Consider the following 26,339-nt stretch of genomic DNA (forward strand, 5'->3'; position numbering starts at 1 on the left):
ATTATTATTATTATTATTATTACTTATGGGGGAGATCAGAACAAACATTCAGGAACTATATATATATATATATATATATATATATATATATATATATATATATATATATATATATATATATATATATATGATGCTATTGCTAACTATAAATAAAAAATAAAAATAAAATATGACAAATCCTAACCTCGTGGACAGTTTACGACTGGGGCTCCTGCAGCATGAGTGGTACTCTTGTGATGCTGTCTGCGCATCATCATTACCTCGGCTCCGTCGTGACATTTGAAAGCGTATACCAAACTATTACTTTGTTGTATTCCCCAAATGCGGAATCTTAAACACCACCTCGCTTTAAAATACTAGTAGTTACATTTAGTCAAGCAGGCTAGCTAGCTCGATTAAGCTAGCTTAGTGTATTCGCGGTGATGAATTCCAGTACTCACGTCATTCAGGTGACAAATGTCTCCCCAAGCACAACCTTGGAACAAATGTGGACTCTTTTCGACTTTCTGGGAAACATAGAGGAGCTCAAACTCTTTCCACCTGAGTGAGTATCTTAGGAGAAGCTTTTCGTGCTCGCTGGGGTTTTCCTCCCGATTAGGTCGAGCGGGCCTCGTTGGAAGCTAATGCTAATACGCGCAGCTGCATCTAATCACAACTACCGTTTAGTGTACAACCTCATTTCCAATTTCGTTTATTTCAGTTTTTATTCATCGAAGATGTGTTTGATACTATCTCTTGTGTTTAAACATAGTGTCTGGCGTGATTTAAACATATTCGTCCAGAAATGCCCAAACTAGTCTAGAATGTTCCTTGTTTAGAGTCTTTGTTCTTGTTTCAAAACACAGTATATTATTATATCACTCTAGCAAGGAAAAACAACTTTTTTGTTTGTTGAGTTCCACATTGCTTCTGTGTAATAAACTGCAGAGAAGCCCATCATGTTGTCCCTATTTGTATGCCTTGCACAACAGTAGTGTGTTTTCTTCCAGTGACTCTCCCTTGCCTGTGACTTCACGTGTGTGTTTTGTAAAGTTCCATGAGTCTGAGTCGGTGGGAGTCTCTCAGCACTTGACCAACACCGTCTTTGTGGACCGGGCCTTGATCGTGGTGCCGTTTGCAGAAGGTTGGTGTCCCTGCCTCTGCCCATGAATGTACATCACGCGATGCTTTATTGCTTATGTGATGGTTTGCAAACACTGACAGTGACAACTGTGTCTGTTCTATTTTTCTTTTGTGAAAAATCAGGTCCTGCCAATGAGCAGTCGGGTGTTACTAAGGAGTTATTAGGCAAAAGGAACATGTGAATTTGTGTCCATTTGTGTCCTGCAATCTAGCTGTAAACTTCTCTCTGTTATTTGTGCTCTGCTGCCATCAGAAGATTTAGAAAAAAATGGCACCAGGCTCGCAATGCAAGGCTATGTCTATCGGTCGATCTCGCTTTGAACCTTTTTTTTTTTTTTTTTTCTTCTCAATTAAAGGAATTTTTTTCTTAGATACAGTCACGCAAAATTATCAACTTTGAGAGCGGCATTTAGACTTATCAAGGTGCTTGTAATTACCAAATCAAATGAATCAGGGCATCCCAACAACCAAATATATCCACGCTCATGTGCAATTTGTCTAAGTGTGATTTTCATCTCGCAAATACAGCAATTGTAATCCAACAATTGCTCTAAATAACGCACCGACCAAGTAATCTTTTTACATGAGCGTCTCCACACATAACTGTGAAAGGGTTGAGTGCCTCTCCAATTTTTAACAGTTGTGTTTCTTTTTGTTATTGTGTTTTACAGTTCTTTTTCCTGGTTCAGCCAGCCCTATATACCAGGCCCTGCTGCAAATGCCACCAAGCGTTTTGTCCTCTGCAGCCTTATCCTGTTTCTCAAGTGTCCGTTCTGTTGTTGCTGTGCACGTATTTGTGTGTGAGAGTGTAGCGTGTGGATGTGCGCACCTACCTTTTACAATATCAAAATGTGAAATAGGAAAAATATGTATTGTTTTCAGATTTCAAAACCATGGATTGATCGACTAAACTTCCTTTTTTTTTTTTTTTTTTTTTTTTTTTCCCACCCCAGCTTTGCGTATTTGTCAGTTGTTGTTTTTTTCTCTTGTGGCTTTTACTGGTAACAATAACATAATAGGATTTTTTGGTGTGGTTATGCATACAATATGTTGTTTAGAGTTGACAAAATTGCGACGTGATGTACCTTGTTGCCATATAGGTTATTATGTTACTACTACAGTACCTTATTTCTTCGAATAGTGTCCACCACCCATACACTACGCTTCCATTAATCTGCACGTGTAGTCCAAATTAACATTAATGCCACATTTTGAATAAACTAATTTTTCCCTTACGTAGATTTTATGTTGTTTTAAAAGGGAAGTCGACTAAAAAATATTCTGATTAATATTGCGTTTGTCAAATATGAATAAGCGGCAAAATACACCCATTTTTGTCTATTTCCGTGGCGGGCGTTTAGCCACTTGTTGTCGGCTGACAATGACAGAGTTGCTCAGGGCTCTTGTCGCTTGTGGTCACGGATCCCACTAGTTTCTTATATACATAATAAAACCAACCCACCACAACAAAAAAATACATAATTTTAAAGAAAGTCCCCACCCCCCTTCCATATATTGAATTTATTTATTTTTTTAACTTAAATAAATGTCAATTTTCTATACTTCTAATTTCGCATTTCTGATTGTAAAATGGCTACAAGAGGGTGGCAGATACTGCTATCGAGAGTATTGTAGGTACAATACTTTGAAATAAAGCCTTGCTGTCGGCCCAATACTGATCCCTAAAAAAAAAAGGAAAAGGAAAAAAAGTATTTAGTAAATGTTTTGGATAGTGATTGAGCTGTCGTGCCAACTTTGAGGTTGAGCAAATTTTCCAAGCCTAATCGGTCAAATGCTGATTGTCATGTCTCTTTGAATGAGACCAGAAACGTGATGGGAAAAAAGAAAAATGGAATAGCGTATTGACTTTTGGGACAGCCAGGATATTGGCGTTATCCACACTGGAGTGGTCAATGTGTAACACTTCAAATGTTAGAACAATTTGAAGTTCAACAAAAATGTAAAAATATAAACATGAACGCACAATGTGGAGCGTCCCCGGCCGTTATTTGAGAAACAGGGTACTGTAGTTATTTTATTTAATTTTTTTTTTTAACTGTGCAAAGTAACCAGCCGTCAAAACCCAGTAAAGGTAATAATATGAATGAGCCTTTCCAATTTGTGTATTGGTAAGTGCTGTTGAAATGTTCCCCTGTTTACACCAAATCACAAACTTTGTTTTCTGTATCTCAATGTTTCTGTGTGCTTTATAGCGAAGCAGCCGGCGCGAGTCGCTTGTTCATAAAACATCTAATGAAAGTTGAGAGCACATCCCACGGGACAACCGGCTGTGCTTGCTTACGTTTGGTTCATGACTTAGAAAACGAGTACAGGTGATAAAATCTTGGTAGTGTTGAACACAGTGTGTAATTGTGACTATGCAACTCCTATTTGCTAATCCTACAGTCAACAAAATCAGGGATTAAGATTTACAGACAAGACAACATGAGCATATGTTATTGGTCTTTGCTACACAGCGCTTAAACTGGTGGCTTGTCTGCAAGTCTTGTATTGTGGACGTTGTGCACGTTTGCTCGTGCTGAAACCGCCTCCTCCTCCCCCAGGAGTCATTCCAGATGAATCCAAAGCGATGTCGCTGCTGGCACCGGCCAACGCCGTGGCGGGAATGATGCCCGGGGCGGGCCTTCTTCCAAGACCCAATCCTCTGGCTTCGGTGAGTTCTCGCAGATGCATCTGAAAGGCTGTCGCTTTACATTTGAAATGATAGAACTGTGTGCCGTGTTTCAGATGGGAGGACCGCTGTTTGGTGGTCTTGGATCTCCCAACTTTGAGCAGATGGCTGCAATGGGAATAGCAGGACCCATCATGAACCCCCAGGTCAGCTAACAATTGGCATCCAAGTGCGAACAAACTCTGCTTTGACATGACCAGGATTTTTGGGGGCGAGTTTGAAAAAATACAATACTCGATCACCAATCACCGACCAATCATGGCTCATCTGTTTTCTGGGTTTGGTCAGCAAACTGAGCCAGATTGGTTGCTACCTACTTCCTCAACACAGGGGATGTCATCTTCAGTCGACAGCAAGTGGAAACATTTAGTTTTTAAAGTTTTTCATTCTACAAGAAAAAGAATGACATTAACAAATTCATACTGGACAAAATATGAACTTTTTGCTGCTGAAAACGGCTCAATAAGTCAATAGCTCAGTTTACGTTGGGTGTGGCCTTCGTTGATCTTGTATCCATTTTCTTGTATCAAGAAAATTGTTTAGTGTGTCTGTATTTCCGTGTGAGTTTAAACAACACGGCTGGCTGAATGTGCAGGGCTGGAAGTTAACCTAATGTACGCCTAGTAATGAAAGCTATTTTGAATTAAGAAAATGTTTAAATTAAATAAAACACATACTGTAGCTATTTTTTTTTTAATTCAATGTCAATAAAATGATTTTCAGACCTTTTTATTTTTTTAAGACAATAATAATAATAATAATAATAATAATAAAAAAAAAGTGGCACAGAACGACTCCGGAGTGAACAAGGTTGTTCGTACTGAAATGTCATATTTCACTCATCCGATCAATGAAGGCAAATTGACATTACAGTCAGCCACCAATTTTGCATAAATGCAAAATATCGTCCGATCATGATCCAGTTGATCAGATCGTTTTAAAGTCTAGAGCAAATGAAAAAAAAAAAAGTGTCTTATCAAAAATGTCATTTTTAGGCCCTTTCTTCAGACTTGCTGAAGTTCATGCAGTCCATGGATCCAAAGTAAGAACCTGCCATAGTCCAGTGTTGTTGTTTTTTTTCATTAAAACTACATTGTGGTCATTGCAGGTTGAATCCACTTGCAGCTGGACTGAACCTAAATCCTGGCTTGAACGACAGCTCCAACAAAGAAGAGACCATGAAGCGAGTTCGGGAAGCCCAATCACTAATTTCTGCTGCCCTCGAACCAGGAAGTGAGTTTCACAATTGTAGGACGTGTATAGCTGTTGGTTTAATAAATAAATAAATAAATAAATGGTGTCATGTACTGTCTGAATATTCTGTTCAAAATTTATTAGACTTTTTATAGTTACCTGTGGAGCATGAAGTCCCATTTCATGTAATTATTAATTTTTTTTTTTGTAGGTAAGAAAGATGACAAACGTAAACATTCCCGCTCACAGTCACGGCGCAGACGCTCCAGATCCCGTTCAAGACACCGGTAAAGACACTTGCCTTTTCATCCGCAGCTAATTTCAGAGGGAGGCAATGCTATTCCTTCACATCGAAACAGCTGAGAGATGATGTTTCTGATGTGAAGGACATTTAAAAAAAAATAATAATTACTCAAAACGTCCTAGGAGCAATTCTTCTTTGTGCCACGGCAACAGAAGATGCCAATTTAGAGACACGGAGAATCTTGTGAGCGAGCATGTTTTCAAATCAATTCACTATCAGCATGAATTGATAGAATACAGTCATGCAAAAGTCTTTCTCACAGTCACTGATTTTATCTCATAATTTCTCATATGCATGAAATAAAATTGCTGTCGTAGTACAATTTAGTGAGTCAAAAAAAACTATTTGGAGTGAATTTGCACTCCGAATTAACTTCCAATACGGTGCAATAAAAATACATTGAAGCACTCAACTATAAGGAAAATAAGTTAATGGGTAGAAATTAAACAACACTATTGGAAAGGATAATAACAAACACTGAGATTATTTTGCTATACAAATTTTGTCCTGCATTTCCATTCAACAATATTTCAACAAAACAACAATCAAGAAATATTGTACACATTGGTCACCAGCCAATAACACGGCACAATTAAAAAGTCGATATTTCAAAAGCTTAACACTGTATGACAGTTTCATTATTAGAATGGTTCATCTCTGAATGCTACAGTCAATATTTTTCCAAGATGACAACAAATGTGCATTTAGTTCTGTGTACTTTATGGTCCCCACTGAAAGTATTAAAACACAGCTGATACGTCACAAAATAGCAATATAAGTCCCCTAGGACATCACAACAATCTAATACAAGTGCAGTGCAATGCAGGAAAAGTTCATAGAAGAACAGTTTGAAAAAGAAGCAAAGTCTAACAGTATTTATTGGTCCGTCCTTGAATTGCTACCACAGCGTTTCTGTGCAAAATGGACACGACTATTCAAACATGTTCTGACTGACTGAATGAAACATTTGTAAATGGATTCTTTTCTAGCAGGCCTCGGAGGAGGTCCTATTCAAGGAACAGGTGGAGGTCCCCCTCCCATGACAGAAGCCACCGCCGCAGCAGATCCAGGTTGGCCCACAACAGAACGATTTAGCTATTTTAAGGAATATTAAGTGATTTGGAAAATGGATGAATGGAAAATCATCAGAAATTGGCTTTTTCTTTTTTACAAGATTTAAAAATATATTTATTGGACAATACATTACAACGTAAAACAAAGATAAAGACATCTCCCTACAAAAAAAAAAAAAAAGGCAACAAATCAGACAATTTTTCTAGATTTCCCTCAACAAACACTAAAGAACAAAGTATAGTAAAACCATCAAATGGTCTGCCTATGATTGATATCTTTCATGTTGTAAGCATCATGGGACCAAAAAATGTTACCTTGCCTTAAACAGTTCATAGTTTGGCATGACATTCAGAGTCTAGTGTACTAAATGTAACTAGACTAAGTGCAAATTCTGGAGAAATTGCACGGGAATGCTGAAAACTGAATGCCAATAGCTGAATGCTGAGATGAATGCTTATGAAGTTAATTGAAAGATAAATTATGCAAAAATTACAAAGTTTTAATTGAAATTGAAAGATAAATGAATAAAAAGGACTGAGAATTATGTGAAAATTAGTTTTAATTGACGTTGAAATATAAATGAATAAAAAGATCTGAGAAGTATCACAGAGCTGGTAATGATGATCAGTTGTATGTATGGAAGTGAGCGTGGAATGTGGGACTTAGAAAAAGTTCAATGTCAGTCCCATTGAAAACTAGACTAAGTGCAATTTCTGGAGAAATTGCGTGGGAATGCTGAAAGCTAATAGCTGAATGCTAAGATTTGAAAGCATGTGGAATGGTTATGAAGTAAATGGAGAGATAAATTGTGAAATTATGACCTCCTGGTTACTGGGTAATGCACTTTACCAACTGTGCCACAGAGCAGTATCAGACACCTGGTAATGATGATAAGTATATGTATGGAAGTGGGCGTGGAAAGTAATACTTAGAAAAAGCTCAATGTCTGTCCCGTTGAAAATGAGCGGGGAAAGTTGATATTAAACGTTTAAAATCATGCAAATACTGTAAGTAATGTGGAATCAGACGATATACACCCCCGAGAGGTGTAAATTTTTTTAAGGTAGTTGAAATATGAACAGTGTAAATGGAAGTACTATGTGGGAGTTGTTACGCGGCAAAAAAAGTGTGGCGAATAAAAATCACAATGCTTCAGCATTTCCACAATGAATGGGGAAAAGTTGATATTTAATGTCAAGTTGTGCGAGTACTGTAAGTAAAGTGGAATCAGACGATATATACCCCGGGATGCGTGACTTTTTGAATCAAGTTGAAATTTGAACGGTGTAAATTGGAAGTATTATGTGCAAAGAGTGTGGAGAATAAAAATCTGATTAACATATGTGGGATGCTTTCAGCATTCCCACAATTACGGAACGTCATGATGTTGACCTTTGCGCATACAGGGACAGGAAGGAGGAAAAGTCCAAGAAGAGGTCAAAGACACCACCCAAGAGTTACGGCAGTGCAAGGAGTTCTCGCAGTGTCAACCGGTAAGAACTGCAATGCATCATGGGGATTCACTGAAGTCAGTTTGATACCCTATCACACTTGCAGGACAGGAAACGTGTTCATCAGTTTTTCAAATTGTCTGATCTTAGGCGAAGGAGCAGTGTATCCAGGTCCCCCAAAAAACACTTGACCAAGTCGCCATCGCCCAGACGGTGAGTTCCCATGAGCCTTTTCTTTTGAATAAGCTTATGACAGCGAAATAATACTGCGGTGCGGGTGCAGGCACAAGAAGGAGAAGAAGCATCGTGAGAAGGAGCGAAATCGAGAGCGGAGGGCGCACGGGGACCAAAGCAGAGAGCAGAGAGAACACTCATCCAGTAAGAAGAGCAAAGACAAAGAGCGAGACCGCAAGTTACACAGCGACAAAGGCGACGTGAAGGTTTGTTAGGCTGATTTGAATTTTATTGTAATTAAGGCGATCACCTTGCCGTGGCCGAGGAGTTTATCTGTCCCAACGAACACGTTTTGTTTTCAGGTGACACGGGATTACAACGAAGAGGAACAAGGCTATGCCAGCGAAAAGGAAGTGGAGGAGGATGACAAGGAGGGGAAGAGCGATTCAGACTCCACCTCATCGCCCAAAGGGTTCGATGAGACGGAGAGAGGCCAGGCCCATGCCCCCAAAATGTTCAAAGTCAACAGAGATGATCACCATCAGGAAGACGTGGAAATGAGTGACTAAGATCTCCATTTACAGTAGACAATATCTTACTGTATCTGTGCCTGATCAATTGAAGTACAATATGGGATATTAACTTTAAACAAAACAGAACAATTGTAGAATGGACTATGTGTGTTAACATGGCCATGGTTTTAAAAATCATGTACATTTTGTGCTTGATATTGGTTTTCAATGAAATACTCATCAATGTCAGAATTTGCCTTGACATTTGTATCCTTTTTCATTCACTATTCTGCGTTTACTGTCACACACCCAGTACCATTTACATTTCTAGTCCTTTTTAAGTGGACATTCAGTTGTGATGTTTTCCAAAGGAAACTAATAAAATGGTGCGAACCGTCACCAACCAGTGTGTGCCTGTTGATTCACATTCTTCTTAAAAGAACAAACCAGAGAATTAATTGATACTCTTTAATTAAAAACATCTATATACAAAAATAGCAACTTCCACCATGTTACAATCCAATATATTATTGGATCAAAGTCATGTGACAACATGGAGGGAAAAACAACTTGTTAAACACAAGAGGACACATCAAAAGGAAGAAATTGACTCAGAACATGTACAGATTGTGCAGAAGAAAGGTTTTTGCTTGTGTAAAATGAAAACCAGCACAAAACAATTCTTCCTTTCTTTCAACAGCTACTCAATGTACAATTCCAGTTTTGAAGCGTATAAAGGTGACCTAAGAAACAGACTGCACAGTACCATTAAAAAATCTGCAGCATTTAAAACATTGACTCAAGAGTAAGAACATTTCAAACGTCACCTTTTAAGGTTAAGAGTTGTGCATTGAAGGAAGTGAAAGCAAACACTTGCAGTAGATGTTATACAATCCAAAAAATGTAATGGATTGTACGAAAACAGAAAAAGAAAATCCCCCCAAAACGATATTTGAAATATGAATAAGTGACTACATGTCCTAAACAAAATAAGCTTCATCATACGAACATACCCCCCCCCCCCCTTTATTTTTTGTCTTATGTCCCAATCTACGGCAGTGTAGAATTATCAATGTGTAGTAAACATTTTTGAATGTCGAGCTGTTCAATTATACGCTAAATGCTGCATAGTATATTACTCATTGCGCATGCGCCAGTTAACCCCCTGGCATTATGGAAAACTATGCTGTTTGTAGCATTTCGCCTACAAATACGTTCGAACGTATTCTATTTACTCCTACAAGTACATTCATGTTGAACGCCGTTCAAACGTATTCGCCAGTCCAAAATGTTAACTCCACATTGGCAGTTCCAAGCGTTCGTGTAAATTTTAGTTTCTAGTTGTTTTTTTTTAATGGACTTTACTAAAAAAACAAAAAACAAAAAAACACTAGTTTGACTGGGCATATTGTGCACTTTCATTTTTAGTGAATGGTATTTTTACCATATTAAAAAAAAAAATAATAAATAAAATGCACTAAACTGAAAACTCAAGTTTAAGACTAAACTTGGTTAGTTTTGACAGGTTTTTTTTTTTTTTAAATGTACTACATTATTAGACGATGACCTTTAAAGAGAGAAAAAAAATATCACCTTTAATTTTTAATGAGTATGAGTGCAACAGGGAAATTGCCTAAATGTTAAACACATTAAAAAGACAACTTCTTACAAAGCTAAGAGGTGTGTATTCATATTAACTTATGTACAACTATGTCATACTGTACTAATTCTGCGTGTTAGCAGGCCAGAACCACTCAAACTTATCTCTTTGTAAAAATCAGTGTTAACACGCGCTCTTTACAAACTTACATACCTGTTTCCACCAAGCAGGACTGTGCTTAGCTTTCATTTTCTTTTTGTGTTTAAAAAAAAATAAAAAAAATAAAATAAAAAAAAAAAAAAAAAAAGTGACTGCCACTTTTTTTTAATTTTTTTTTATTGTCACACCCCGCCACTGGTTATGGTAGCTAATGGGTGGAACTAAACGCAATGCGGTTTATTGATTGGGTTAATGAGGACAGAAAATGTGCTTTGTTTATACCATTGAATACAGTACAATTGAAGTAAGTTACATTGTGTCGCACTGCAACAATGTCAAACTATAAAGCAATCTGCTATCCCACTTGGTGGAAACATGGCTTTCAATACTGTACTCAGCATCATCCTCGCTGCTTTTTCTTTTTTTAATTTTTGTTCAGCTGGCTGTGGAGACGTTCATCAGGTTGAGAGAAGGAAACAGCGAGGGGCCATAAGGTTGTCAGGGAGGAGTTGATGTTTTTGTAGTGTAATGTTGCCTCATAAACATCCTCCTGCGCCACCAGCCCGTTCAAGGGCGTGTTAAAGGTCGGGGAAGCGGCTGGGGTCTTCTTTGTACTCGCTGGGGATGGTAAAAATGGTTTCGTCAAAGCTGTCGTAGCGAAACTCCTGAAAAGTCACGGTGGCTGTGATGGTAGGAAAGACTGGGATGTCTGCAAGAAGATATTTCACAGGTTTGTGGTTCAATTTTATTGAAATGATAGGCAACAGTCGAGCATTTAATGCCACTCCCGGATGAAGTTTTCAAACGTACAACCAATAGAATTGCATATTTGTGTATTTAAAACAACCACATTGCTTATATTTATTATTCATATATAGCATATTTCAAGTCACCACTGTACTTTCTAATTTGATCACGTGATCTAAGACTTCTCTAGGAAATTATTACATCTAAGGAGAAAAAAAATAAATACTATTCGTTAGTGTTTTGGTTAACAAGGTGGTTTTCTTACCGAGTTTGACAGGAAAGCCAGGTGGGAGCTTCATCTGCACAAACTCCCTGAGTTTATTAAAGTGCTTAAAGGGTGCAATCACTTCCAGAACATTCAACAACCTGAAGGCAAAACAAGCACCGTGTCAGATGGCACACAAGTACACTTCAACAGTCATATTTGGGTTATTGTTGGATAAAATGTGTCCAACGATGATCATTTCATGAATTATCAAAGAGAAATGACCAAATAGAGACTTTTATTTTGAAATACATTTAAAGACAGGCGTTTGTAGTATCCGCAAGAGAGTCAAGACAACATGGGAGCAGCTATCAGGTTTCACTTGTCTCACAACTAAGTCAAAAAGTTATCCTTTTAGCAATTGGTATGCAGTGGTCATATTTGGATATATCATGTGGTATGACCTGAAAAGAAAAAGTCCAACAATTATATATTTGCATTATAATTTTACTTGTGTGGTTGTTTGACATCTATTAAACACGACACAAAAAGGAGAGAAGGGCTCGCGAGGATAGAGGAGAGGAACTGACTGATACAATTCACTCCTGCACTCTCTGAATATTCCTCTCCTCACCCTCTCTATTTGTTTTGTTTTCCACGCCCCTAGTTACATGGGTGTTCCAACCCTAAAAATGCAAATGCAAGGCATAGTTGGAACACAGTGTACTTGTTTGTCTATGTATTGTGTTTGCAATCATTTCAAAACAGACAACAGGTGGACTTAGGTAAGATGTTCTTGTGCTCTTGAGTCATCTTAATATAACCAGGCTATGTGAATGTAAGTGGGAACAGAGCAAAGCATTCTTCATTACAAGCAGAAGCAGTCCTTCATGGCAGCAAATATTATGATAAGATAACATATATGGCTAGGCTATGTGAATGTGAGTGCAAAGCAAAGCATTCTTCATTGCAAGCAGAAGCAGTTCTTCATTGCAGCAAATGTATGATAACTTATTATTTACAATTATTCCTAGAGTGGCCTAGCTAGCTTGCTTTGTTTAGACGGCTAATTTTTAGCCTTATAACTTTGATTTAACCTTTCCATGACAGATTTTAAAAATTATAACAGTAAACAATAACAAAGAATAAATATTTTATGTTTTTATAATTAACTTTATCTGCCAATGACCCATTTACGTCTACATTTACTTACGAGTCGATGCCGAGGGGGAAGTCTTGACTCATGGCTATGGTGGCCTTGAAGTTTTTCTTGCTCTCCTTGCAGAGCAGCTCTCGGCCAAGATGAGGAGCTCTGAGCCAAGATGCGCAACAACACACGTTAGTACGTCTCGTGAGGTTTTGAAATGCCAATTTGGTCTCTCCCCAATTTTCTCTGGCTGCTCAGGAAAGGATCAGGAAATTAATCTATCCATCCTTTTTTCCATGTCATTTATAGAAACTATCCCAGCTGACTGCGACCTAACAAGTCTTAAAGTGGAAGCGAGACACCTACTTTCCATTGTCAGCAGTGATGTAGTCTTCCCAGGATATGCTGCTGGCTGAAGGGGGGGTTAGAGATTGTCTCCTCACAGGCTGAGGAGAGAGAAAAAAAAAATCAAATTAGTTGTCAGACAGCTGCTGCGTGGTCTCATTCTATCAATGTAATGAGATTTCACCTCATTTAGTGTGACATTATTTTATTTGCTTACATATATAGCTAGATCTTTGAATTATTTATGACCTTAAAAAACTAAGACAATTTCTCAAAATTATTCTTTTTCATCTGACAGATCAGCCCCGATTCCCAATTACGTACTGCTATCTTGTCCAAAAAAAAAAAAAAAAAAGGTAATAAACATGGTGATTATAGTTAGAAACTATTGAAATAAATCACATTAATATTGGGGGAAAAAAAAGCTTTTAAAAAATGGATACCAGTTTTTTTTTCCCAGACTGATACCAGTATGAATACTCAACTCTTGAGGAGTCACCAAGACGAAGTCTCGACACCATGAGTACGTTTGATACATAAAATTTTCCCCCAAAAAACAATGACAGATAATTTTAAAGAAAGACCTATATATCCCAATATAGCATTTCCTCTTAAAATCGCAGGATTTCATGTCACAGACGTCTTATGACACGAGAACGTAAAAAAAAAAAGAAAAAAAATAATTGTTTGAATCACTCTTGCTATCATCCAATAGAAACCAAATTCCAATTTGAAGAGATGGATATATGGACTTTCACCAGTAGGTGGTAGGATAGAGTGTAAAGTCCAAGCACAGGAGGAAAGGCGCTAAGGTTGACTTCGTATGTCAACACGAGCACCATGAGGCTGTTTGTTTGAGGCTGGCTACCCCAGATGCTCAAAGGTCACTTGAGGGCAAGGCTGGACCGATTGGGCCAAAGTGATGATGAGGCCAACTGTATGTTTGCGTTAAGCTTGAATGACACACATTTTCTCTGTGGACAAACTTATCACTATTAGTAACAAGGCTTACTTCTATGACTGTTTACATAAGACATGTCATGAGCTTATTTCTCTATGATGTTGTCCTAAGTTTCGGACTTCTGAAAAGCGTCCTGCTGATCGCTAAGCTGTAACTCACCTCAAAGTTTTGATCAATGAGATTCCCTCCTTTGCTCAGACTCTCCATAATGGCTTTGTTCCTCAAGATGTCCTCCTCGCTCAGATGCTCCCGCCTCTTTTTGGACTCCAGCACCAGGCCGTTCACAGAGTAGAAGTCGGCCAGAAAGTTTCCAACACGCTCCTAGAGATAGAAAAACAAACTCAGGTATGGAAAGGAAAGCAATATTTCAGGTTTTTCCAGCGACGACGTTGCCAACCGTCTTGTCTTCTCTGAAGAGCCAGCCGGTTTGTGCTCTGGAGAAGGTGATGGACTTGGTGGAGAGCGTGGCCGAGTACACGTCGCTGCTCATCAGAATGTCCACTTCCTCCTCTGTCTCCATCTCAGACTCCTGTGGATGAGAATCAATACAAGCATGTATAATAAGTAGGATTCTGTTTCTTGTGATTAAGTTCAATATCGTAATTAATCGCATGACTTCAATAGTTAACTCACGATTAATCACAAATTTTAAAAAGATGTACTGTACGATAAAATACAAGTGTGTTATTGATTTGTGTTGAGGTCATTTTTCTGCCACTAGATGGCATAATTGCATTCGTAAGATGGTGACAGCTCAGTGCATTTTTTTTCATATTAAGGACAATGTAATCTTTAACATGAAGTAACTTTTGAAATTCTGCACATTTTTTAAATTGTAAAATACAACTTGACCCCAATTTGATGTGGATGTGTGTGCTGCGTTGTGACTGGAATTCACTCAGTACAGGCTTTCCAAGTAAGGGGTGGTCAATCACGCATTTAAAAAAAAAAAAAAAAAACGAGTGGCGTTGAAGGAACTTTAAATTTGACACCCCTACTTAAAGTCATGTTGATCTTGTCATAAATGGAAAGTCAGCATCTTTACTTACAATGGAAAGTCAGCGATGACATACTTCAGATATTGGTGAACCAGCCAGGATACCCTCATGATTTTTGTTGTACAAATTTTGTTGCACATTCAAAATGATCATTTTTTTGTATTGTGCTACCAAAAAAAGGTATCGTACATGTACATTATCTTTTTATTGTTGTTGTTGTTGTTTTAAGCAGAGATAGTAATTCAAGGGGGGGAAAAAGGGGTTATGGTTGGAAAATTTTAAAACAAACTCTTCAAATTTGAAAATCAATCCATTCATCCTTTTATACCACTTATCCTGTTCAGTGTCACAGGTGAGCAGCACATGTAACTTTACACAAGAGGCAACATACACCCTGCACCTGAACTGGTGCACATGGACAAATAACCATTCACACCAATACACAATTTAGAATCTTCAATGAACCGAACAGGCATCTTTTTGGAATGTATACAGAAGCCAGAAGAGTACAGAAGAGTACCTGAAGAAAACACACACAAGAAAATGCATACAAGTAAAAAAAAGTCCATACCAAGTCCCTTACCATTTCTTGAATCATATTGCCTAACATTCTAATAGGTGTAAGCTTTAAGAAACACAAACTGCCTCACAAACCTCATGATGTATCCGCTGGTAGACTTTCTGCTCATTGTCCAGCACCACAAAGGACTCCGAAGGGATGGCGTTGCCGTTGAAGATGAAACTCAGGTCACCGCGTTGACACTTCATATCTGTGAAGTCTATCAAGGTGGTGTCCAGTCTATAAACATGTACAGAAGCAAGGTGAGTTTTTTTTGTTTTTTTTTGTTTTGTTTTTATGAAAAACTTGTGGAAAGCTGCACAGATCCTTTGTATATCTTCTATTAAGTTGATTCACATTTGCTGCCATGACTTGCCTGATGTTGAGTCCCTGTTTGTAGATCTTACAAGCATCCGAGGGTAAAATTCTGGAAAGCAGAGGCACTGCAACATTGGAAGATGAAAGACATATAAAACAACAAATTGGCGGGAAAATGCATATAGTAGAAGACATTCAAGACAAACTCAATAATGAGGTCATCTGTCCTCTTTAATGTTCCAGTAGTAAGCAATAATTTATAATTGAAAGGCTCAATTCAATTCCAATTCAAACTTTCAATTCAAGCTGACATGAATGAACAGCACTGAACAAATAGTTTTGTGGCCATGCATTGCTTGTTGTGTTGGTGCTATGATGTATTTTAGACTAGTAAAGCGGGGGGAAATAAATAAACTGTGCAGCTGAATTTGACTCACCCCAGCTTTGGAAGTCCCAGTGAAGCTCCAGGTAAAAGTCGCCGAGCTGTAAGAGAACATTTGAGGGTTCAACGAGATGAGTGGAAAAAGGTTAAATGCATTATTATTTGCAGTTACAATACTAAGGAAGAATAACTGGCAGTAAATTTGACATAAACCCTCTACTTGGCATACCGCAGTCCTACATGACCGACTTATCCTGAACACAAGGAGCCTTAACTGGTCGATGGGATATAGATGAGGAGTGAGGCTCAACTGTGGAATTGTTGGATCGCTTCATCATAACCAAAGACAGGTCGGGCTCAGTTAAAGCAATGTTCACCAGAATCCAACGTTGGCAACGAAGAAATTCAAGGGCGAGTCCGTGCCTCAGTTAAGCACATGGGATTGAGGTCTCATATTTGGCCATCTGCGCCATGTCCCTCTAGGGGGGTGCACTACTACACATCTGACCTGGAAACTGAAATCACCGGATGATTACACTTGTCATCTAGCCTCCATAACATCTTGTAACGAAGCTACAAGTGTAATGATGCATTTCTTTAAGGTTTGGCCTGCATGCACGACTGACTCAAAATTGATGTAAACAACGATCACTGATAGATATTTTTTATTGTCTACGGCTCCATGTATTAAGGTTCTAAAGGAAAGGATAAGAGGATGAAAACAAGTGATGAAGTCAGAAAGTATGACAGTAAGCAAATACATACCTCCTTCAGGGCATTTAACAACTTTGGCCTCTTGTCCTCCACACTCTCCCTGGACTGTTGCTTCAGTTTCCTCAGCAGTGCCGTTACTGAACAACACATGAATATTAATAAAGTATATATTTAAAATAAAAATTAAAAATAAAAATAAAAAATAAAAAAAGCTAACGATACCATATAAAAACTTCACAATTTTGTAATTACAAAAAATATATAAATAAATAAATAAAAAATAAAAATAAAAAAAGAGCTCACATTAGGGGGAAAAAATGCACAATTTTGTACTTTTGTACACAACACCAGTGACATGTGCGCCTATTAGCTCAGTGGCACGAAGTGTCATGCTCTATGTAGATAAATGACCTACAATCACAAATAAGACTTAATATTAAGGTGCTGACTTGTTAATGCACACACATTGTGAATCAAGACAATTTGTGGAGGATATCAAATGTGTTACGTTCCCCTTCATCTGACAAATAGCATGGGGCTTAAATGTAGGTGGCCAAAATATGCTTGAATAAAATTAGACTGCACTAATAAACTAACCACCAAAGGGAGCTGGAACTGTACAAATGGAAAGCAATCGGGCCTTTTCTTTTAATAATGTAACATAAGGACGGCGAAATCGTAGCAAATTAATATCGCGATACTGCCGCTATCATTACATCCCTATTACAAACCATCATCCAGCCATCCATTATATGAACTGCTAATGAAAAGCAACATGGCTCAAAATGCAACATACTGTAAAAAAAGAAGAAGAAAAAAGAAAAATCATACTCAAAGAGTCCACACATTACATTTATATCCAATTTGGGCTGAGTAACAAATAAGAGAATTTTTGCACAAAGATGTTGACCCTGTTTCTGTACGTCCCACCAGGCAACAAAAGTGGAAAGTAACTCGCACACACACACATAAAGCAACAAGATGGGGGTGCCTTTATGGCCCACTTGCCTAATGAGTGTGGAAAAGCCCAGTTGGGGCTCCTCCTGATCGTCTCACGAGATCAGAGGCATCTGCTCACGGACCACCCAGCTGCCACATACCACCGGAGAACTAGTCCGCAGACTGCCACAACATTCAACCAAACTCACTCTCTTGACACTAATTCACTGTTATACTGATTAGGAGACTTTCCTGGCATTAATTAGGAGATCATTCACCTACATGGGCAAATGAAAAGTGAATTTAGAATAGATCACTCTGGGTGGACTGTCCATCACTACTTTAGTCCTACTTGGCACTAATCCCAGAACCTGAGAACAGTCAATATTGACACAGGTAGCATGTGAACTCACTCGACTGGGAGTTTGGACAGACAAACCGGAATGTTTCAAATACTGGTATTAAAACAGTCCAGTCCATCAGCCAACGTTAACCTAGAGTTAAGAGCAACAAAAAAAAAAAAAAAAAAAAAAAAAATCTGTAAATTCAAGGTGTCTCCTCTGAGGGGACATTAGCTTAGAAGGTGTAAAACTATTAGTTTGCTTTATTTTTGTCAATCTGCTGAAACTCCCCTGAATTTCCCTGGCAAACAAGAGAGAAAATCGGAAGTTCAGCGGCCAGCCCGAGGCCAAATCAATCAAGTGCCAACTACCGCCACTGATTAGTGTCTGTCACGAGCAGAAGCATCTCATCTAATGAGTAAACAGCAGCATGTCTGAGTCTGCCTTAAAAGAGCCCAAGTTGACAGCAAAGCAGTGTGGCGAGAAGGCAACTCAGGGCACAAACTGACAAACCTCTGAAACTAAAACCCATGACATTTATTTACGGGACGATTCATTCCTTCATTTTCAGTAGGCAGCCAATCAAGATTGCTGAAAATGTAGGTCACAAACATTGGTTAAAAATAACTTCAGACAATAAGAGCTTTCATAAAATGTCTTATGCTAATAATATCTTCAGATTACAGTTTGAATGCTGCCTCAGCAGTTCAATGTAAAGTGGTGTTTACAAAGCGTGACAAGCCCGGGCAAACACTGTTATTTCTGTACGTATGTTCCTGCTTGCCACAGATGTAACTGCATTCCTATAGGAGGGAAAAGTCATTTTTCCAAAGCATCTTTTTTTATTTCATGGTGGCAGAAAATTCAAAATGTCAGTTTCTCAAACATTTGTGATAAACCGTTTAAAACCCAAATATTGTCAATATTTGGGTATTGAAATTGCGACAATTGCTACACGTGTAGCTAACTCAAGACTCTGACTGAGTGGCGGGTGGGGGTTAGAGGTTGGGATGAACCAGCCAATGAGGAGAGAGAAAAACAACCAACGAATTTCTTTTCATCCACACACCAAAGACCGGAGGCCCTTGAGGAATGTCATGGCCTCATTGGCAGGCAGCAGCAAAATGTGTAGGAGTATTTTTGGGGAATTGCATCTGTTGCTCTCAACTGTTTTCACACAGCAAAACTCAATTTGAATGTGAAAAACTGAATAAAATATCATGTAGTGGAACAGTGCCAGACAGTGTGATACTTACTCATCTGTCTGTCTCCATAACTAATTGCCTCTGCAAGGGGGCTCCATCCCTGAGCATTCTTCACCTTCACTGGTGCATTGTGGGCCAGCAACAAGTGGGCACATTCTGGAGGAGGAAAGGAATCAGTATGTCAATACACAGTAGTCCTTCATTATCGACAAACTTTCTCCCTTGGTCGAGATTCATCACTTAAACATACTTTCTCTTAAGACAGGGCTTTGGTGCTATATTGTGGCAATGTAGGCCATTTTAGAAAGAGCACAGAAATCGTGAATACCATTTTTCAACAATATTATTCAAGGATAGGAAAGCATAGTTGATTTAAAAAAGCACATAAATAAATGGGGCACTGCTGTATGTATCTTAAAGTACCATAACCACTTTTATTTAATTTATTTTCATATATCTACATTTTATAGTCATCAGACTTGCCATTTTATCTTACACAGATTTCATGTGACTTTTGCTCTGGTGAAAGGAGAATTGCCACACTATGTTTTCGGTTAAAAGCATTCAGCCTTGAAATGCTGTTCGAGATTTTGGATTGCGCAATTTCTTTTCCATTCTATCAACAAACAGAAGAGAGAACATCACATTACTGACATCCATGAATGACATAATGTGTCCTATAATTGAACACACGGGAATAAGACAATGCAAGGAGCAAACTTATTACAAATACAAACACAAACCAATAAAACTCAAATAGGAGTAAAAGCAGAATTATAACCCTCTGCTCTGTGAGCAGCCAGTGAAAAAAAACAACAACACCCACCCAAATTTCAGTCCCATTATTCCGACTCAGTTGGCAGTTTTGTCGTGATGACGTCACTCATTAAAAGATTGGCAGTGTCTAGACAGCTTATTGGCGGAACACTAAGCAACAAAGTGCAGTCATCTGCTAAATGCATAATAGTGTGTTCGCTTGATGAGGCAGAACTCCCTGGATCTTAAAAGCTCTTCCACCACCTTTTAAAATGAGCACTGAGGCAGATACATTAAGTACAGCGACTCAATACAAGTGCTTGCACTTAGAGTGCTTCTACATCAATCAGCATTAGTACAACTACTGTTACAAGCCACTGTCCAAAACCAGATTTGTCAATCCCTACGATGACACCTTTTAAAAGCAGGGTACCACAATGATAAGTACCGCTTCAGCTCTCTATGTTTTATAGATGAGTAAAAAGGTCGGGTGTTCATACATTCTTTATGACGGAGAGGGGTACATTTTAAATCTCCTTGTATTGAAATACTGCAGAACACAAAACCAGCCAAATGAATACAACAAATCATTGCAGAGTTGGAATCCTTGTTGAATTTCCTTTCTAACAATACTAGGCTGTTTTATCAAGATTGACCCAGTAGTTCCTGAGATATAAGTGTTCAAAGGAAGGCAGCCATGTCCCTTTTTGATGAAAATGTCAATTTAGTAATTCGTAGCTTAACCTATGCTTCGACTGACCTAAAATGTGAGATTTAGTGTGTCATAACTACCGATATGTACAGTCACCAAGTATTATTACAATAAAAATATTTTTGGTTAAATCCACTGGCTGATTTGGCACCCAATTACCTCATTAGCACCCTCATATAATTACTGAATATACTTGATCATTCTCCTGTAAATCTACCCTGAATCTAATTTGAGATACAGCAACAGACTCCATGAGTCTTACTCCGCCCATCGATCCATAAGGGTGGTCTCCACTCCCCAGTTAATAGAATTAGGAAGCACTGCAGTGTTCCAGCAGATCAGAGGGTTTTATATCAGAAGTAAAACATCAAACATCTGTGCCCCAAGCTGTGGTAAACATCTGCATTTCAGCTCAGGGATGAAGCAGGCAGCTGATAACAGAAAACACACGTGCACTCTGACGTAAGCCTCAGATTCCCTCAAGCTTTTCACCTACATATGCTAGCCAATGATTGTGTAATGACAACATTTAGCAGACACGTTACGTAACCCTGAGAGCCATTTCTTGTTGCTCTAAACAGCAAAACAAATAGTTTTTAATCGACAGAGCAAAGACAAGCAGAATTTACTTGTAAGTCGCATTAACTAATATATGTGGGTCAGCAAACGCTTTTAATAATGCGACGGACATCGCACCCCCTTAATTTGGTGGAATTATGTTGCTGGTATAACATCAGCAGACCACATTTGTATTCAGTTTGCTATGCTGGTACTAATTGTAAACAAAGCGTGATCGCATTCTAACTAAAAATGCTCATCATGATTTCCCAGGAGCCAAGGCCGCAGATGTGTTACAAGCTTCGTCTGTTGCAAAGAAATGCTTAGAAATGAAATTAGCTACATCATGACAGCCTGACAGTCGCTGCAGGGTTTGTGGTAGTTAAGCCATCAGCAAAATAAGTGATCTCACATTTTGCAAGCCGCACTATTCCCATAAATGGTTTTCTGCAGGCTCAACACCTTGGCAGTTTTCTCAACTTGATTATAAAATTAGCGTATATAATAAAAGTAATATGCTGCATGCTAAGAAGGTGGCGGTGTGGAAAATGCTTATTGGCATTTTATCCCCAATTATTCAGTCATTTTAAAGGGGTTAATTCCACAAATAGCCACGGTCCAATAGGTATAAAGTATACTGGATTTTACTTGTTCATTTTATTTGAATTTTATTTTTTAACTTCTTTTAGGTATTGTCATAAAATGGAAGCGATTCAGCCAATGATTTCAAAGTAGACATGCTGAAATGTTAGTGGATGTCTGCGCTTACTGAGTGCTCTTGTTCATTCATTTTTAATATACCTGTACATCCCAGGCGTTTTGAGTGGGGTCTTTAATAAAGACACACAGAGGCCTGCACAGACAAACAAAGTCTCGCCATCACCAACAGGGCAGCCACACCCCGTTTACTGTATGATGTCATGCTGTAGCCCTCCATCTGTCTAATCTGAGCATCTCTGGAGGACATGGCAGCAGCTCAAGGCAAGAGACTGACAACCTCATTAGCACAATCAATTCCACAGTGTACAATCCCACTCTGCTGCTTGAATTCTGTTCAGGCTGTAGTGAAAAAGTGGAATCAATTGCGAGCTGTGCTTCATTGGAAGGACACGTTTGAAGACCAGCACGTGTAACTATGCTTGAATTGTTCCCTGCATTTTTCAACATTGCGTTCCACGGCCTACTTGCACAATCAGAAGGGCAGTGAATTAATTAATATTTTAGACTCAGTCTTTCAGTCCAGCTTCAGCAAGTCAACTGAAGACAAAAATCATTTCAATCATTTCATCATGCTTGATAGATCATAACATATTAATTGTGAACATCAAACTAAATGCTATTTTGGGGAAGGAGGGTGCAACATAAATACAAATATAAACTTATTTGTAGATTTCTTTCAAATGTTGTTAATTGACAGTTACATGGATGAACATCGGACAAAGCAACCAGAATACTTGACATGAATATAAATGTAACCAACTCACCTTTGTGCCCCATCATGACAGCCAGGTGCAATGGTGTGTTACCTGGAGAAGGCAGAAGACAAATTTATTGCATTTAGTATAAACAGACTATAATAATGTCAAGTTACTTCACCAGAGTATAAAAATCATGTGCTGCCCATTCCAATACTTAGTCAAAGCACAGCTGTGAAAGCACTGCACAGTCAGTGCATTTTAAGGAAATGGATTGTTAAGTGAGATTAGTAACTCAACACTCAAGTGCAAAGGGTTCATCCTAGAAACGCATTCTTGGAAAATAAGCATTGGCGCATCCCTAAAGGGAAAACCAAGCAGCACTCACAGCTTTTCTTTTAGGATTAGCAGGCAAACACATTCCAGAGCAAGTAGGTTCTCTCTTGCAGAAACACTTCCCAGTGAGGGCGAGAAAACAAGCAAAGCACATCCTACCAATATGATGACAAAAGTCCAAAAGTGCTTTAAGCAAACAGGTGACATCACAACTTTTACTTTTCCAGCATGACTGTAGCCCAGTGCATAAACCAAAAGGCAAGCCCGTTTGGCTTGATTCCGTATGCATTTCTATCCAAATGTGTGTCCGTTTGGCGTTCACCTTGTATGCTTGTGGAGACGGAAGCTTAAAATAGTCAACCATGAATTGTCACAACCACGTTACGGTAGAATTTTATGAATGAAATGGGAACAAAACATTGTACATTATGACAGCTTGATAATAATTAGATGAAATGACCGGAGCTTTACTGATACTTTTTCCCCAAACGAAAGCAACAAAAAGAGACACCACTTTAAAATCCTGCCATTTGCGCTATTTATTCACAGATACATGTACAGTACTTTCACCATTATACTGTTTCATCCATCAATCAATCATCTAAAGCCACTAGAACAAATACGAGTAGGATTGTCGTACAGATTAATGTGAAAGCCTACCAGTTTAATACACACTTCTGAAATAAATTTGCTCAAGTTACTTTTATTAATAGTATGGTTTTTTTTTTAATGATTATCTATTTTCTCACAATAATTAGGAAACAGATATATATCAATATGCAATGCTTTATTTCTATAAATCTCTGTCAGTGTTTACATGTTCATTCCTACATTTCCTAGAAAACCACAATGGTCCCATCACCGATTAGATATTTTTAAACGGGCCCAGAGAGAGAAAAGGAGGTCTTGCTTTCAATTACTCATTTTAATTTTGTTATTTGGTTGACTTGTGAGGGAGTTTGCCTCACAAATTCTCTTCTTGTTCATCCCAAAGGTGTTAGCTGGAAAGTTCTTCATACCAAATTCTTGATGGACTATGCTATGTGAATTAAGTCTTACTGCAACACAAAACGGCCTTCCCCAAATACTTCTCACAAGGCTGGAGGCGTACAATTATCCAAAAATGTCTTGGGATGCGAAAGAATACAGATTCACGGGGAATTAACAGGGGAAAGTCCAACTCTGAATCATACAATGTGAATTCATAATCTACCTCAACTAGTAGTGATTGCACCAAGAAGTAGAGTGATTAGTAAATGTAAAGGCCCTGTGTAATATGACGGGCGCATGAGGTTTCAGCTTGACTGCAGTGGAATCTGAGCCGAAGACTTACTCACACGGCCGCTTGACAATTGAAAGAAAAAGAAAAAAAATAAGTTGGAGCTCCAACCAAACAGATGTACACACGTCTGACCCCGGTTTGTGCTGTCATTTGAGCTGTGATATGAGGACAGGCCACATTCCAGTACAGACAAGAGCAACAAGGGTGTGTTTGGTCGGAAATCCTGTTTTTATCTGAGCAGACTTTGCCCTGCCAAATGAGTGCTGTCATGTGGAACTTCCACAACTCTGCAAAGCCATCACAAACTGGACATCAAGCACAAACCTAATGAGATTTGCATTTACAATTCCACTCATCTAATTTCTGTACCATTTGTCCTCATGTTTTCGTTTAATTCATTTTTTCTAGAGTCAAACTGTCGCCACGGTATAACCATGAACTGTGCTGGCAATATTTTAAAGGGATATGGGCCAAATTAATGTGTATGGCTATAGGCTAGATTGGTAGTAATTATTTAGCTTAGCTGATAAAAACGCCTAAAGATAGAAATGTGCATGAAAACTCACCATAGCTACAAATTCATTACGACAAAACTAAGTAACATTTTTATGAACTGTATGACCGTTCAGGGGTTCAAGTTTAGATGTGGCACTGTATTTCCACATCTATCCACCCATTTTTTATCATACATGTCTTCATCAGGGTTTCAGGTGAGGTAGACATACCATAACGCAGGTGATTTTGGTTGACAGGCGGGTTACAGTACATCCACGACTGGTCGCAATATAATTGCAGGACACATATACTTTAAATAAGCAACCATTCAAACTCATATTCGCAACTATGGACAATTTGGAGTCTTAACAAATTGACACATGTTTTTGAAATATGGGGCCTTGAGTACAAGCAGGAAATCCATGCAAGCACACAATCTTATGAACAGAATAAAGTCTGTTGTTTTTTTTCATTTCTTAAGTCAATTAGATGTTTTGGGTGTAATGGCTGTTGTGGAATCACATTACATCAGAAAGCAAACGAGAGCAGTACTTTTGCTGGTGTGAAGCCTACCTATGCAAAGAAGGGACTACTAAACAACTGAGTTGTTGGGGGTTTAGTATTTTTGTTTTGTTTTTACCTCATGTTGTCAATGCTTAGTAACATAGTTACTTTTACTAATACTCCATTTGTGAAATACGTTTTTTTTGTCCTTGTGTATGAATGAATTACATTGTAAACAACTATTTACAGTAATTGCCTGAGTTGTACTGGGCTAAAATCAGAAGTAAACGTGCCACGACTTGAACAGCTGAGCATGATGTGTTTTAGGACGTTTCCCTCACGTTGGATTTGTCACACAGCAGTACTCACCATGGTTGTCCTTCTGGGATATGTTTTGAGTCCGTATAAGCGACGAAAGGCGTCGCACATCTCCTTTAAACACACATTCGTGGACCGGAAAGTCTTGTCCACTTCGGAAAATTGGGTTTTTGTTGTTGTCGTCAACGACATCGGTAGAAGACAGCGTGTTGTTGGCGTTGACATGCTGGTTCTGTTTCTGCAGTTGCTGCTGCGTGGACGCCGACTTGACCAACTTGTGGTTGCTGAAGATTCGACTCGCCCTGCTCTTGTTGTTCGTCTTGCAGGCGGTGAACGTCCCGGTGGCTGCCTCTTCGTCGGGTTCCAGCAAGTCATCGTCCTGACTGGTATGTCTGTGATCCTTCCGCAGGGATCGGATCTTCTCCCCCGTCATTTTTTTTCAAGACCTGACGTGAAGGGAGCAGAGGGTGACGAGGACCCTCCCGGCCAACTGATGCGATTCACCAGCTGGAAGTCTTCAGGCGACCAATGTGAAGTAAAGAACATGAATGTCACTTTAAAATTGGGTCTTTGCTAAAAGAACAAAACGCCACAAACTCCTTTTTAGTAGTTTGTGTGTAAAAATAAAAAAAATACAACGAAACAAACAAAAAGCTCGTTATCCTGCCATCGCTACTGTCAGCATAACATAGTGACTTCGCTTGGTGTCTTCCGCCTCAAGTTATCGCGAGACTTCATAGCAAAGGTTACTAACGGTGACAGGCGATGAAGGCAAAATAGCAAACTTTTGAATTTAATGTAATATTTACAATAAAATATA

General features: G+C 38.6%; 2 protein-coding genes across 11 annotated transcripts; one reads left to right on the forward strand and one right to left on the reverse strand.

The window, feature by feature from the left end:
• The first annotated feature begins 183 nt into the window (after window positions 1-183).
• On the forward strand, window positions 184-8,922 carry LOC144026663 (uncharacterized). Of its 9 annotated transcripts, none has more exons than XM_077533544.1 (13): window positions 184-544; window positions 1,033-1,123; window positions 1,794-3,455; window positions 3,687-3,796; window positions 3,871-3,960; window positions 4,810-4,856; window positions 4,923-5,047; window positions 5,220-5,295; window positions 6,302-6,382; window positions 7,745-7,879; window positions 7,988-8,050; window positions 8,121-8,277; window positions 8,374-8,922. In XM_077533544.1, exons 4-13 carry the CDS (start codon window positions 3,713-3,715, stop codon window positions 8,578-8,580), a joined length of 1,065 nt encoding a protein of 354 aa, XP_077389670.1. In that variant the 5' UTR covers window positions 184-544; window positions 1,033-1,123; window positions 1,794-3,455; window positions 3,687-3,712; the 3' UTR covers window positions 8,581-8,922. The 9 variants fall into 9 exon arrangements, with proteins under 9 accessions (XP_077389670.1, XP_077389672.1, XP_077389671.1 ...); XM_077533546.1 differs by having other exon boundaries at window positions 3,336-3,455; XM_077533545.1 differs by having other exon boundaries at window positions 184-1,123; window positions 3,336-3,455.
• A 1,520-nt stretch (window positions 8,923-10,442) lies between these two features.
• LOC144026665 (ankyrin repeat domain-containing protein 13C-like) lies at window positions 10,443-26,255 on the reverse strand. 2 transcript variants are annotated; one of them, XM_077533549.1, is made up of 13 exons: window positions 25,571-26,254; window positions 22,654-22,695; window positions 19,195-19,299; window positions 16,710-16,795; window positions 16,000-16,045; window positions 15,621-15,687; window positions 15,340-15,484; window positions 14,085-14,216; window positions 13,847-14,008; window positions 12,748-12,827; window positions 12,448-12,546; window positions 11,295-11,395; window positions 10,443-10,991 (listed from the first exon to the last, which is right to left on the reverse strand). In XM_077533549.1, exons 1-13 carry the CDS (start codon window positions 25,950-25,952, stop codon window positions 10,861-10,863), a joined length of 1,578 nt encoding a protein of 525 aa, XP_077389675.1. In that variant the 5' UTR covers window positions 25,953-26,254; the 3' UTR covers window positions 10,443-10,860. The 2 variants fall into 2 exon arrangements, with proteins under 2 accessions (XP_077389675.1, XP_077389676.1); XM_077533550.1 differs by lacking the exons at window positions 10,443-10,991; window positions 11,295-11,395 and adding an exon at window positions 11,438-11,698 and having other exon boundaries at window positions 25,571-26,255.
• Between the last annotated feature and the right edge of the window lie 84 nt (window positions 26,256-26,339).

Source organism: Festucalex cinctus, chromosome 10 (assembly GCF_051991245.1).
Source record: "Festucalex cinctus isolate MCC-2025b chromosome 10, RoL_Fcin_1.0, whole genome shotgun sequence".
NCBI lineage: Eukaryota > Metazoa > Chordata > Actinopteri > Syngnathiformes > Syngnathidae > Festucalex > Festucalex cinctus.

Bases quoted from the DNA above. Each gene is read 5' to 3' on its own strand.
- LOC144026663 (XM_077533539.1), top strand. From the start codon at position 423: ATGAATTCCAGTACTCACGTCATTCAGGTGACAAATGTCTCCCCAAGC. The intron at 3,797-3,870 runs GTGAGTTCTCGC...GCCGTGTTTCAG, and splicing joins GACCCAATCCTCTGGCTTCG to ATGGGAGGACCGCTGTTTGG. The intron at 7,880-7,987 runs GTAAGAACTGCA...GTCTGATCTTAG, and splicing joins AGTTCTCGCAGTGTCAACCG to GCGAAGGAGCAGTGTATCCA.
- LOC144026665 (XM_077533549.1), bottom strand. From the start codon at position 25,952: ATGACGGGGGAGAAGATCCGATCCCTGCGGAAGGATCACAGACATACC. The intron at 19,300-22,653 runs GTGAGTTGGTTA...TTCCTCCTCCAG, and splicing joins TGTCATGATGGGGCACAAAG to AATGTGCCCACTTGTTGCTG. The intron at 12,547-12,747 runs GTAGGTGTCTCG...ATCTTGGCTCAG, and splicing joins ATCACTGCTGACAATGGAAA to AGCTCCTCATCTTGGCCGAG.